Here is a 13,336-nt window from a genome sequence, read left to right on the forward strand (position 1 = left end):
GCAGACTAAACATCCCCTCCCTAAACACACACATGGCTGGGGTACAGTACTGTACAGTTCTGTCCTACAACAAGCAGACTAAACATCCCCTCCCTAAACACACACATGGCTGGGGTACACTACTGTACAGTTCTGTCCTACAACAAGCAGACTAAACATCCCCTCCCTAAACACACACATGGCTGGGGTACACTACTGTACAGTTCTGTCCTACAACAAGCAGACTAAACATCCCCTCCCTAAACACACACATGGCTGGGGTACAGTACTGTACAGTTCTGTCCTACAACAAGCAGACTAAACATCCCCTCCCTAAACACACACATGGCTGGGGTACACTACTGTACAGTTCTGTCCTACAACAAGCAGACTAAACATCCCCTAACTAAACACACACATGGCTGGGGTACACTACTGTACAGTTCTGTCCTACAACAAGCAGACTAAACATCCCCTCCCTAAACACACACATGGCTGGGGTACAGTACTGTACAGTTCTGTCCTACAACAAGCAGACTAAACATCCCCTCCCTAAACACACACATGGCTGGGGTACACTACTGTTCAGTAGTGTCCTACAACAAGCAGACTAAACATCCCCTCCCTAAACACACACATGGCTGGGGTACAGTACTGTACAGTACTGTCCTACAACAAGCAGACTAAACATCCCCTAACTAAACACACACATGGCTGGGGTACAGTACTGTCCTACAACAAGCAGACTAAACATCCCCTAACTAAACACACACATGGCTGGGGTACACTACTGTACAGTACTGTCCTACAACAAGCAGACTAAACATCCCCTCCCTATTTGATCAGACCCCCTTTTGAGAACCATGTTAAAGTTGACAGTCTGCAACTACCACAAGACAGTCATACCTTCTCCCTTCCTGTCCTGACTGTGATGTAAGATACCTGCCTTTCAGCCTTCACTTCCATCTCCTCTAACTCTAACCTAATAGAGGATATATTAGTGAAATAAATCCTGAAGGGGAGTAGAAATGTAATTACAGAGATGCTTGTTTCAAAAAGTTTTCACTAAATTCAATCATTTTATTTTATTTTTATTTTACTTTATTAAACCTTTATTTAACTAGGCAAGTCAGTTAAGAATGAATTATTATTCACAATGATGGCCTACCCCGGCCCAACCCCGACACATTCTGCCCCGCCCTATGGGATTTCCCAAACACTGCCGGTTGTGTACAGCCTGGAATCGAAACAGGGTCTGTGCCTCTAGCACTGAGATGCAGTGACTTAGACCCCTGCACCACTCGGGGGCCCCACATTTAGTGTTTTGTTTCTTCTCAGCTGCATTTGATTAAGTAATAACTATCACAAGGTTGTAATCTCTCGTGGACTGATGCGGTGGGTGTCCCGATATTAGATAGGCCCTAATTACCTACCTGCTCTAATTATGTTGTTGTTAGCACTTGCACCCAAAAAGTTTACCATCTGGGTTAACAGATCAGATACAGTAAAGGTCAACCTCACTGACTGGCGTCTACCATGCCATAGTTAGCTAGTTAGCTAGTGTTTAGCTACATTCAGAAGTAACTAATGTTACTGATAGTGTGCTGACATAAGTATATAGCTAGCTAACTAAGGTTAACATGCTAGGTGTGTCTTACATAATACCACCGAGGTACCGATACCCTGTGAACAAGGTTCAGGGAAGATTAGACCATTGAGGCCAGCAAGCTTAAGAGTAGTCATTACAGCATAGCTATTTGCCAGCTTAGGTAGCTAGCTAGTCAACGTAAGAAAACTAGCTAGCGAGCTAGCTTGATAGCTAATTTCCAATAACTCAACAGATTGCATGGGAAAGTCTATTCTGTAGATGGTAACGAGCTAGCTAGCATAGTTGGTAGTTGGAAGGGACAAATAGCATAACAGATAAGAAGCAGTTGGAGATACGTTTTTAACAGTACAATGGCAGGTTCTTAAAGTAACTGTCCAGTGAAACTCTCACTTTTAAAATGTAATATTCTGTTAATATTCTGTTTACTGACAATACACTCATACCAAAATAATTTTGTTGACTCATACAAAGCTTGTATTTGCAGCTAAACTATTCTTTTAAAACTCACCTCAAATAGACTGTTTCAAAAATGCTTGCTATTTCCTAATAGAAGATGATGTCATACTCCTGAGGAGGATGAGCTGGCCAATAAGTGATCTAGAGGAGGATGAGCTGGCCAATAAGTGATCTAGTGGAGTATGAGCTGGCCAATAAGTGATCTAGAGGAGTATGAGCTGGCCAATAAGTGATCTAGAGGACTATGAGCTGGCCAATAAGTGATCTAGAGGAGTATGAGCTGGCCAATAAGTGATCTAGTGGAGTATGAGCTGGCCAATAAGTGATCTAGTGGAGTATGAGCTGGCCAATAAGTGGTCTACTGTAACTATTCTGTCAGCTAAATAGCCCTCACAGTTAATATAACTAATACAGGATGACAGAACAATTTTACAGGCTGCATAACAAGGCTGCACTACCAGACCCCACCACAGGGACATAGTAAAGACATGCTGCACTACCAGACCCCACCACAGGGACATAGTAAAGACATGCTGCACTACCAGACCCCACCACAGGGACATAGTATAGACATGCTGCACTACCAGACCCCACCACAGGGATATTTGCCCCTACATGGGAAACATTAATGTTATTTTGAATTGAATTACAGTTGAATATGGGGCATGTTCTAGGCAGACTATATTGCAGCCATCTGCCTGCTCTCACAAACATTAGTCATTCTCCTTGTTTACCTAAAGGGGTACTATAAATCTAAATCAAATATCTAAATGATCCATGGAATGACCACCTTAAATCAATTCCATATGTCAGCCAGTAGAACCCCCCCCCCCCGCAAACGGCTTCGACTTTTAGAGGATCAGAAACCCAGTGTCAGAGGGAGCAATGACCAGCACCTACACACACAAATCAAATCAAATTGTATTAGTCAAATGCACCGAATAGGTGTAGTAGACCTTACTGTGAAACGGTTAATGACAAGCTCTTAACTAACATTGCAGTTGTTTTTATGTAAGTAAATCATTTTAAAAATGCTTCAAAAAACAGATCAGAAAATAAAATAACAATAATGAAGCAGCAATAAACAATTACATGAAAGATTATTCATTGTCATTTAAAAAGAACACGCATCATACAGACACAATGGGACACAATAATCCCAGACAGACAGACTTAGCTACAGTGCCTTGCGAAAGTATTCGGCCCCCTTGAACTTTGCGACCTTTTGCCACATTTCAGGCTTCAAACATAAAGATATAAAACTGTATTTTTTTGTGAAGAATCAACAACAAGTGGGACACAATCATGAAGTGGAACGACATTTATTGGATATTTCAAACTTTTTTAACAAATCAAAAACTGAAAAATTGGGCGTGCAAAATTATTCAGCCCCCTTAAGTTAAAACTTTGTAGCGCCACCTTTTGCTGCGATTACAGCTGTAAGTCGCTTGGGGTATGTCTCTATCAGTTTTGCACATCGAGAGACTGAAATTTTTTCCCATTCCTCCTTGCAAAACAGCTCGAGCTCAGTGAGGTTGGATGGAGCGCATTTGTGAACAGCAGTTTTCAGTTCTTTCCACAGATTCTCAATTGGATTCAGGTCTGGACTTTGACTTGGCCATTCTAACACCTGGATATGTTTATTTTCGAACCATTCCATTGTAGATTTTGCTTTATGTTTTGGATCATTGTCTTGTTGGAAGACAAATCTCCGTCCCAGTCTCAGGTCTTTTGCAGACTCCATCAGGTTTTCTTCCAGAATGGTCCTGTATTTGGCTCCATCCATCTTCCCATCAATTTTAACCATCTTCCCTGTCCCTGCTGCAGAGAAGCAGGCCCAAACCATGATGCTGCCACCACCATGTTTGACAGTGGGGATGGTGTGTTCAGGGTTATGAGCTGTGTTGCTTTTACGCCAAACATAACGTTTTGCATTGTTGCCAAAAAGTTACATTTTGGTTTCATCTGACCAGAGCACCTTCTTCCACATGTTTGGTGTGTCTCCCAGGTGGCTTGTGGCAAACTTTAAACAACACTTTTTATGGATATCTTTAAGAAATGGCTTTCTTCTTGCCACTCTTCCATAAAGGCCAGATTTGTGCAATATACAACTGATTGTTGTCCTATGGACAGAGTCTCCCACCTCAGCTGTAGATCTCTGCAGTTCACCCAGAGTGATCATGGGACTCTTGGCTGCATCTCTGATCAGTCTTCTCCTTGTATGAGCTGAAAGTTTAGAGGGACGGCCAGGTCTTGGTAGATTTGCAGTGGTCTGATACTCCATCCATTTAAATATTATCGCTTGCACAGTGCTCCTTGGGATGTTTAAAGCTTGGGAAATCTTTTTGTATCGAAATCCGGCTTTAAACTTCTTCACAACAGTATCTCGGACCTGCCTGGTGTGTTCCTTGTTCTTCATGATGCTCTCTGCGCTTTTAACGGACCTCTGAGACTATCACAGTGCAGGTGCATTTATACGGAGACTTAATTACACACAGGTGGATTGTATTTATCATCATTAGTCATTTAGGTCAACATTGGATCATTCAGAGATCCTCACTGAAATTCTGGAGAGAGTTTGCTGCACTGAAAGTAAAGGGGCTGAATAATTTTGGACGCCCAATTTTTCAGTTTTTGAAATGTTAAAAAAAGTTCGAAATATCAAATAAATGTCGTTCAAATTCATGATTGTGTCCCAAATGTTGTTGATTCTTCACAAAAAAATACAGTTTTATATCTTTATGTTTGAAGCCTGAAATGTGGCAAAAAGTCGCAAAGTTCAAGGGGGCCGAATACTTTCGCAAGGCACTGTATATGCATGTCAGTGTTCCCTTTGGGTCTGTTTAGAGCGTTGGACGAGTAACCGAAAGGTTGCAAGTTCGAATCCCTGAGCTGACAAGGTACAAATCTGTCGTTCTGCCCCTGAACAGGCAGTTAACCCACTGTTCCTAGGCCGTCATTGAAAATAAGAATTTGTTCTTAACTGACTTGCCTAGTAAAATAAATAAATAAACGGGTACAGTTACATTCAATATAGTTAAACTGTTGAATTCCATTTAGTTCAGGAAAATTGTCTTGGTTTGTGTTTATGTCTGTATAACAGGATATCTTCCTTATTAGTATTAGAGTGATAAATCAGTAAAGGGATTTACAGTGATATTGTTTTTCTTCAGGTTTTCAGGTGAAGGTGACTGGTAAGACACTGACCTGTAGCACCACCTGTACTCTGACTGACAACCCCACCTACATCTGGTACAAGAATGGACACAAAGTAAAGGAGGACACTTCCAGCCTGGACTCAGACTCCTTTAGTGATGCAGACAGTTACTCCTGTGCTGTAAAAGGCCATGAGAATCTCCTCTCTCCTGCAGTGTGTAAGTGTGGACTTTTTTATCCAAAATTGGCTTCAGGTTGTCAGACAATCATTATTGAATTTGCTGTGAATGTGACGTCCACTTCTGCTTTAGTTCTGTATGCTTTGCCACGCAGTGTTGAATGGGCTTCAAGATATATAATCAAATTCATGAAAATGCAGTCAATGGATGGATTTAATTCTGCCAGATACCTATTATGTTTTTGTGCTTGTACGCCATTGCACTCCTTTTTTAAACAATGAAAAAAAACTACAAAGCTGAGGGACTAGTCACATCCTTGTTACTTTCACAGCATATGATTTTAACTGGTAAAAACTAGTGTTCCTACTTCATCAACAGTGTGGACTTCTTTAAGTTAATTCTTTCGCGATGGGATCACCTCGTTAGTCAGTATATGTTACACATGTGCTCGCTTGTCCATCTGGTTAGTGGGAAGGTATTTCACCTTTGCTGGCCCAGGTGATATTTAAATGATGAAGTTTAAGAAATGTGGAGAGTCAACACCTTTACTTGATTCTCCCTTAATGATTTCTGAAAAAACAATTCTTTATCTTCCCTGCTTTTGTTTTTCTCCACTTTTTGGTTTGCTTCCTGTCTTCACGTTTGGTGTAGGTTTTTACTTTTTTCTTATCTTAAAATATTGTGGGTTCTCGTGTCTCTGGTTCCAGTTGTTGTTGCTAGTCGACTTTCAATGGACACCCCCATGAGTGTCTTTCACAACCTTTCCTAGAAACCGGTCTCATTTTGGTCTTTTTTAGTGACTCTTTGGTATTTCCCCCTTCGGTTTGACTGACTTTGGGTTTTCTTGCAGGTGAACATAACATAAGTGTATTGGTAATATAAAGGGATTATATTGTCTTGTCTTTCAGGTCAGAAGTGTTGGAGTGTGACTTACACCCATCAGAGTATCTGTGTCTTGAAGGGGTCAACAGTGGACATATCCTGCTCTTACACATATCCCAGTTATCATGAGATCAAACAAGCTTTCTGGTTTACTAAATGGTCTGGTATGGATCCTGTAGATCTGAGCTCAGTGCCAGGGTATGAGGGTCATATAGAGTACCTTGGGGATAAGGAGAGTGACTGTACCCTGAGAATCACAGACCTGAGATTGAGTGACTCTGCTGGGTTCAGGTTCAGATTCATAACATCTGGAGACAAGTTTTCTGGCTCACCTGTTTCCCTGACTGTCACAGGTAATCTGTCACTCATCTCACATCTGTTAGTGTAATGACCTTATTAAGGGCAGTCATACAGACACAGTAGTGGTATGTGATGGAAAAATACCGAATGTAGTAATTCACATAAGAGGACATACTGAACCAAAATGCAACATGTAATGTGCTTGAGACATGAAATAAAAGATCCCAGAAATGTTCCAAATGATTCAAAATGTGCACAAATTGGTTTACATCCCTGTTTGTGAGAATTTCTCCTTTCCCAAGATAACCCATCCACTTGACAGGTGTGACATCAAACCAAATGTTATTTGTCACATACACATGGTTAGCAGATGTTAATGCGAGTGTAGCGAAATGCTTGTGATTCCAGTTCCGACAATGCAGTAATAACCAACAAGTAATCTAACTAACAATTCGAAAACTAATTTCTTATACACAGTGTAAAGGGATAAAGAATATGTACATAAAGATATGAATGAGTGATGGTGCAGAGCAGCATAGGCAAGATACAGTAGATGGTATCGAGTACAGTATATACATATGAGATGAGTATGTAAACAAAGTGGCATAGTTAAAGTGGCTAGTGATACATGTATTACATAAGGATGCAGTAGATGATAGAGTACAGTATATACGTATACATATGAGATGATTAATGTAGGGTATGTAAACATATTAGGTAGCATTGTTTAAAGTGGCTAGTGATATTTTACATCCTTTCCCATCAATTCCCATTATTGAAGTGACTGGAGTTGAGTCAGTGTGTTGGCAGCAGCCACTCAATGTTAGTGGTTGCTGTTTAACAGTCTGATGGCCTTGAGATAGAAGCTGTTTTTCAGTCTCTCGGTCCCAGCTTTGATGCACCTGTACTGACCTCGCCTTCTGGATGATAGCAGGGTGAACAGGCAGTGGCTCGGCTGGGTGTTGTCCTTGATGATCTTTATGGCCTTCCTGTAACATCGGGTGGTGTAGGTGTCCTGGAGGGCAGGTAGTTTGCCCCCGGTGATACGTTGTGCAGACCTCACTACCCTCTGGAGAGCCTTACGGTTGAGGGAGGAGAAGTTGCCGTACCAGGCGGTGATACAGCCCGCCAGGATGCTCTCGATTGTGCATCTGTAGAAGTTTGTGAGTGCTTTTGGTGACAAGCCGAATTTCTTCAGCCTCCTGAGGTTGAAGAGGCGCTGCTGCGCCTTCTTCACGATGCTGGTGAGTGGACCAATTCAGTTTGTCTGTGATGTGTATGCCGAGGAACTTAAAACTTACTACCCTCTCCACTACTGTTCCATCGATGTGGATAGGGGGGTGTTCCCTCTGCTGTTTCCTGAAGTCCACAATCATCTCCTTAGTTTTGTTGACGTTGAGTGTGAGGTTATTGTCCTGACACCACACTCCGAGGGCCCTCACCTCCTCCCTGTAGGCCGTCTCGTCGTTGTTGGTAATCAAGCCTACCACTGTTGTGTCGTCCGCAAACTTGATGATTGAGTTGGAGGCGTGCGTTGCTGCGCAGTCGTGGGCAAACAGGGAGTACAGGAGAGGGCTCTGAACGCACCCTTGTGGGGCCCCAGTGTTAAGGATCAGCGGGGTGGAGATGTTGTTGCCTACCCTCACCACCTGGGGGCGGCCCGTCAGGAAGTCCAGTACCCAGTTGCACAGGGCGGGGTCGAGACCCAGGGTCTCGAGCTTGATGACGAGCTTGGAGGGTACTATGGTGTTAAATGCCGAGCTGTAGTCGATGAACAGCATTCTCACATAGGTATTCCTCTTGTCCAGATGAGTTGGGGCAGTGTGCAGTGTGGTTGAGATTGCGTCGTCTGTGGACCTATTTGGGCGGTAAGCAAATTGGAGTGGGTCTAGGGTGTCAGGTAGGGTGGAGGTGATATGGTCCTTGACTAGTCTCTCAAAGCACTTCATGATGACGGAAGTGAGTGCTACGGGGCGGTAGTCGTTGAGCTCAGTTACCTTAGCTTTCTTGGGAACAGGAACAATGGTGGCCCCCTTGAAGCATGTGGGAACAGCAGACTGGTATAGGGATTGATTGAATATGTCCGTAAACACACCAGCCAGCTGGTCTGCGCATGCTCTGAGGGCGCGGCTGGGGATGCCGTCTGGGCCTGCAGCCTTGCGAGGGTTAACACGTTTAAATGTTTTACTCACCTGATTAAACTGCATTATTATGACACAGGTGCAACTTGTGCTGGGGACAATAAAAGGCCACCATAAATTGTGCAGTTTTGTCACACAAGACAATGCCACAGATGTCTCAAGTTTTGGGGGAGTGTGCAATTGACATGCTGACTGCAGGCATGTCAACCAGAACTGTTATCAGAGAAATTAATGTTCATTTCTCTACCATAAGCCGCCTCCAATGTCGTTTTAGAGAATTTGGCATTGCGTCCAACTGGCCTCACAACCGCAGACCACGTGTATGGCCACAATCAACAGCCTGATCAACTCTCTGTGAAGGAGATGTGTCACGCTGCATGAGACAAATATGCTTTTTGTTCATATGGAACATTTCTGGGATTTATTATTTCAGCTCATGAAACCAACACTTTACATGTTGTATTTATATTTTTGTTCAGTGTAGTTGAAACAGAGATCCGAGAGAGAGAATGACTGTCATTATTGTCTCTAAAATAGTTTATTCAGATCCGAGAGGGCAGTATGACACAGAGTTACTGTCTGTCATAGGTAATAAATACTGTGTTAAAATACTAGACCAAGATTCGATACAAATGTGCATTATCAATCTACAGACTAACGTAATTTGAATTCAAACAAAATGAATAGTCTAGTTATTGTAGGTTAGTTCAACACATGTCTTGTGTTTATTCAGTATAAGGGTCAGGATGATGGTCTGTACAGACTGTAATAGGACTGGCTTGCATCATTTCTAGAAGAGAACTCAGTAAATTCATACAGTATTTAATGTGTTGTATTTCTCTCCAGATCTTCAGGTAAAGATGACAACTTCACTGTTTTCAAGATGGGTGACCCTGAACTGTGGCACGTGTACTCTGACTGACAACCCCACCTACATCTGGTACAAGAACGGAAACAAAGTAAAGGAGGACACCTCCAGACAGTACTCAGACTACATTAGTGATGCAGACAGTTATTCCTGTGCTGTAAAAGGCCATGAGGATCTCCACTCTCCTGCAGTGTGTGAGTGTAGATTCAACTACAGTATTCCTCCTCATTAGGCTACATTCATTCATGTTGGGGAATTACACATCTGAAACACTCATCACACAGAAAGATCTGAGAAAAGAATACAGAAAACACTATATTGTCATGTTATTGTTTAAGGTGTCCGTGGTCAGAAGTGTTGGAGTGTGACTTACCCCCATCAGGGAGTCTGTGCCTTGAAGGGGTCATCAGTGGATATATCCTCCACGTATGACAGTGGTTATGATACGATCACATCAACACTCTGGTTTAGTCCCAAACAGAGTGACAGGTGGAGGGATGAGTTGATCCCTGAGGACCTAACCACAGACCCAGGGTATGCAGGTCGTGTGGAGTATGTTGGAGAGAAGGAGAGAGGTCGCTCCACCCTGAGAATCACAGATCTGAGAGAAGAGGACTCTGCTGAGTACAAGTTCATATTCAACACACAGACATCAAGATGGGGACACAGCTTCCCTGGAACAACTCTGACTGTCACAGGTAACACTGAACTCACAACCTACAGGTGAATGTGACTCCTGCCTGGTGATGCAACATGTTGGTAACATTCCCCAAATTCCAGAAATCCTGGTTGGAGGATTAATTCCTTCTGATTCTGGGAATATTGTGGAAAACATGGGGATTTGGGGAGAGTTACCAGAAGTGTTTAACCCTGTTCCTGCCACAGTGACCATGCAGCTGTGGGTGTTGTCTTTTTTTTAACATTGATACAATAGGAACCTTCTGTGTAGGAAAGTCTTTGTTTATTGTAATCAGGTGATTCAGGGTTTTAATGATGTTTTTTACTCCAGGTCTTCAGGTGCGGATTAAGGATCCAACCAACATCATAGAGGGAAAGGGGCTTTGTCTGTTCTGTGAGTCCATATGCTTTTGCAGGACAACCCCTCTTACATCTGGTACAAGAACGGACAACGTCTGTTCAGACACGAGACTAAGTACCTGATCCTAGACCCAGTCAGCAGTGAGGATGCAGGCAGATACTCCTGTGCTGTTAATGGCCAGGAGGATCTCCCCTCTGCTGAAGAGACTCTCACTGTCAGATGTGAGTATGTGGGATATAATTCTAGAACTACACGCTGATTATACAAAACATTAAGAACACCTGCTTTTTCCATGACATAGACCAGATTTACACAACTGGTGGTCTGCAGGCCAAACTTGGCTTGCGGGTGGTTTTATTTGGCCCCCCACAAGCAAGGTAAGAGTACACATTCTTGCATTATACTATGTGTATTCTTACCTTTTATGTCCTAATCTTTACCAGATGGCCAAAGCAACACCTCAGTGTCAGTGAGTCCCTCTGGTGAAATAGTGGAGGGCAGTTCAGTGACTCTGACCTGCAGCAGTGATGCAAACCCACCTGTGGACAAATACACTTGGTACAAGATAACATACAAGAAAATGTCAATGAGACATTCTGGACAGAGCTACACCATCCATAATATCAGCTCTGAGGACAGAGGAGAATATTACTGTGAGGCTGAGAATGAAGTTGGAGCCAAAATATCAAAGCTTGTTCCTGTAAATGTGTTGTGTAAGTATTGCATATAATCTCCAATTTCAACTCTATTTTACTTGAATTATGATTTTACAGATATATATTCTGACCTCAAAAGGAAAGTATTGTGACACATTTTTCCATCAGATAAACCAAGGAACACCTCAGTGTCAGTCAGTCCCTCTGGTGAAATAGTGGAGGGCAGTTCAGTGACTCTGACCTGCAGCAGTGATGCCAACCCACCTGTGGACAAATACACCTGGTACAAGAAGAACATAACCTCACCAAAAGCATCAGGACAGAGTTACAGCATCACTAACATCATCTCTGAGGACAGAGGAGAATATTACTGTGAGGCTGAGAATAAATATGGACGTCTCAACTCCACTTCTGTGCATGTAGATGTTCATTGTAAGTTCACCTGTCCTTCTCTTTTGATCTGAGATTCACACATTTTAAATTTGATTTCACTCATACAATCATAAGTCCAAGTGTCATGATGTTCCTCATGTACAACACTGTTTTAAGACACTGTATTGGTTCATACTGTCCACCAGATGGCCCAAGGAACACCTCAGTGTCAGTCAGTCCCTCTGTGAAATAGTGGAGGGCAGTTCAGTGACTCTGACCTGCAGCAGTGACGCCAACCCTCCTGTGGACAAATACACCTGGTACAAGAAGAACGTGATCTCACCAAAAGCATCAGGACAGAGATACACCATCCATAATATCAGCTCTGAGGACAGAGAGGGATACTACTGTGAGGCTCTGAACATTATAGGGAGAGAGACTGTCCCTGTCCATATTAATGTTACATGTAAGTATCTCACATTCTGTCTATTTCTGGTGCTCTGTCATTTTACAGATTACATTCTGACATCATGCATTTATAAACCCAAGATCCTGCAGCAGTGTTTTCCTGGGTTCCTGTGGTGGGGGTGGGGGCTGTCCTGACTGCTGGAGCTCTTCTTGTCACCATCTACTGCTATATGAAGAGGTGAGTCTCTCATTGAGATGTACTGTATTAGTAACATATCAACTTCCACTAGAGGCCAGTAGAGAGCAGAACTCACTCTGTTCCTCATTACAGGAGATCCACAGGAGGAAGTGATGCCACAGCAGACACACTGGTAATAATGTCAACAACCAAAGTTATTTCAATACCAATACAGCAGAAACAGACAGGAAGCAAATACATTTATGTATGTGTGTTTTTATACAGTATTGTGTTTGTGTCTCTCTCTCTCGACAGAGTGTCCATCCTGATCCTAACAGTGAGACGTACACAGCTCTGAACATGAAGACCAGGTCACCAGAGTACGACACCCTGGCGGTAAGTATTTTATAATGCCGTCTGTGTGTCTGTGTCTGTAAAAATGTTAGAGGGAGTGGTTTGTAAAGTGCTCATTCAATGTGTCTTTCAGAATGTGAGGGACTTCGCAGTGACACAGCCCCTCAAATAGGCACTTAGCCCACCGATTATGACAACTGAAGAGAACCACCACAGAACCTGGACTGAAGAGAACCACCACAGAACCTGGACTGAAGAGAACCACCACAGAACCTGGACTGAAGAGAACCACCACAGAACCTGGACTGAAGAGCTACAGCATCAAACCAAAGCTCGGCCTCATAATGCTATTCTCTTACTATCATTTTGCTTTCTAATCTATTAGGTTTTCCAGACAATGACCTTTAACTTTTGAGTGAATGCTGGAATTTAGATTGTTCTCCTGATGATCAATACAGTATGTATATAGATGATACATGGAATAGATTATGCTTCTACTCTTTTTCTATAAGATTTTGCCATTTCCAGATTTTATTACATTTCACGTCGAAATATGTTGAACTATTCATTAGCTCTGCTCCTTCAGGGTAGCAGTAAACTATACCACTCCCCCAGCAGGTGAGCAGACCTGGTCATCCTAAAGACTGCCAAATAAGGTAGGCGTATATCACGCCTTGACCTTAGTTATCTTTGTTCTTTATTATTTTGGTTAGGTCAGGGTGTGACAAGGGTGGTTTAGTTTTTGTATGTCTTGGGGTT

At 42.7% G+C, this 13,336-nt stretch overlaps 1 protein-coding gene across 1 annotated transcript in view; it reads left to right on the top strand.

The window, feature by feature from the left end:
* LOC135532173 (sialoadhesin-like) overlaps positions 1-11,880 on the top strand; it is a 39,535-nt gene extending 27,655 nt beyond the window's left edge. Inside the window, exons 8-15 of the mRNA XM_064959789.1 lie at positions 5,218-5,418; positions 6,288-6,614; positions 9,549-9,764; positions 9,909-10,268; positions 10,580-10,830; positions 11,053-11,322; positions 11,434-11,697; positions 11,844-11,880. Coding sequence (XP_064815861.1) covers positions 6,428-6,614; positions 9,549-9,764; positions 9,909-10,268; positions 10,580-10,731 — 915 coding nt within the window. The 5' untranslated portion in view covers positions 5,218-5,418; positions 6,288-6,427 and the 3' untranslated portion in view covers positions 10,732-10,830; positions 11,053-11,322; positions 11,434-11,697; positions 11,844-11,880. The remainder of the gene's footprint in view (positions 1-5,217; positions 5,419-6,287; positions 6,615-9,548; positions 9,765-9,908; positions 10,269-10,579; positions 10,831-11,052; positions 11,323-11,433; positions 11,698-11,843) is intronic.
* The last annotated feature ends 1,456 nt before the right edge of the window (positions 11,881-13,336 follow it).

This window comes from Oncorhynchus masou, chromosome 5 (assembly GCF_036934945.1).
Source record: "Oncorhynchus masou masou isolate Uvic2021 chromosome 5, UVic_Omas_1.1, whole genome shotgun sequence".
NCBI lineage: Eukaryota > Metazoa > Chordata > Actinopteri > Salmoniformes > Salmonidae > Oncorhynchus > Oncorhynchus masou.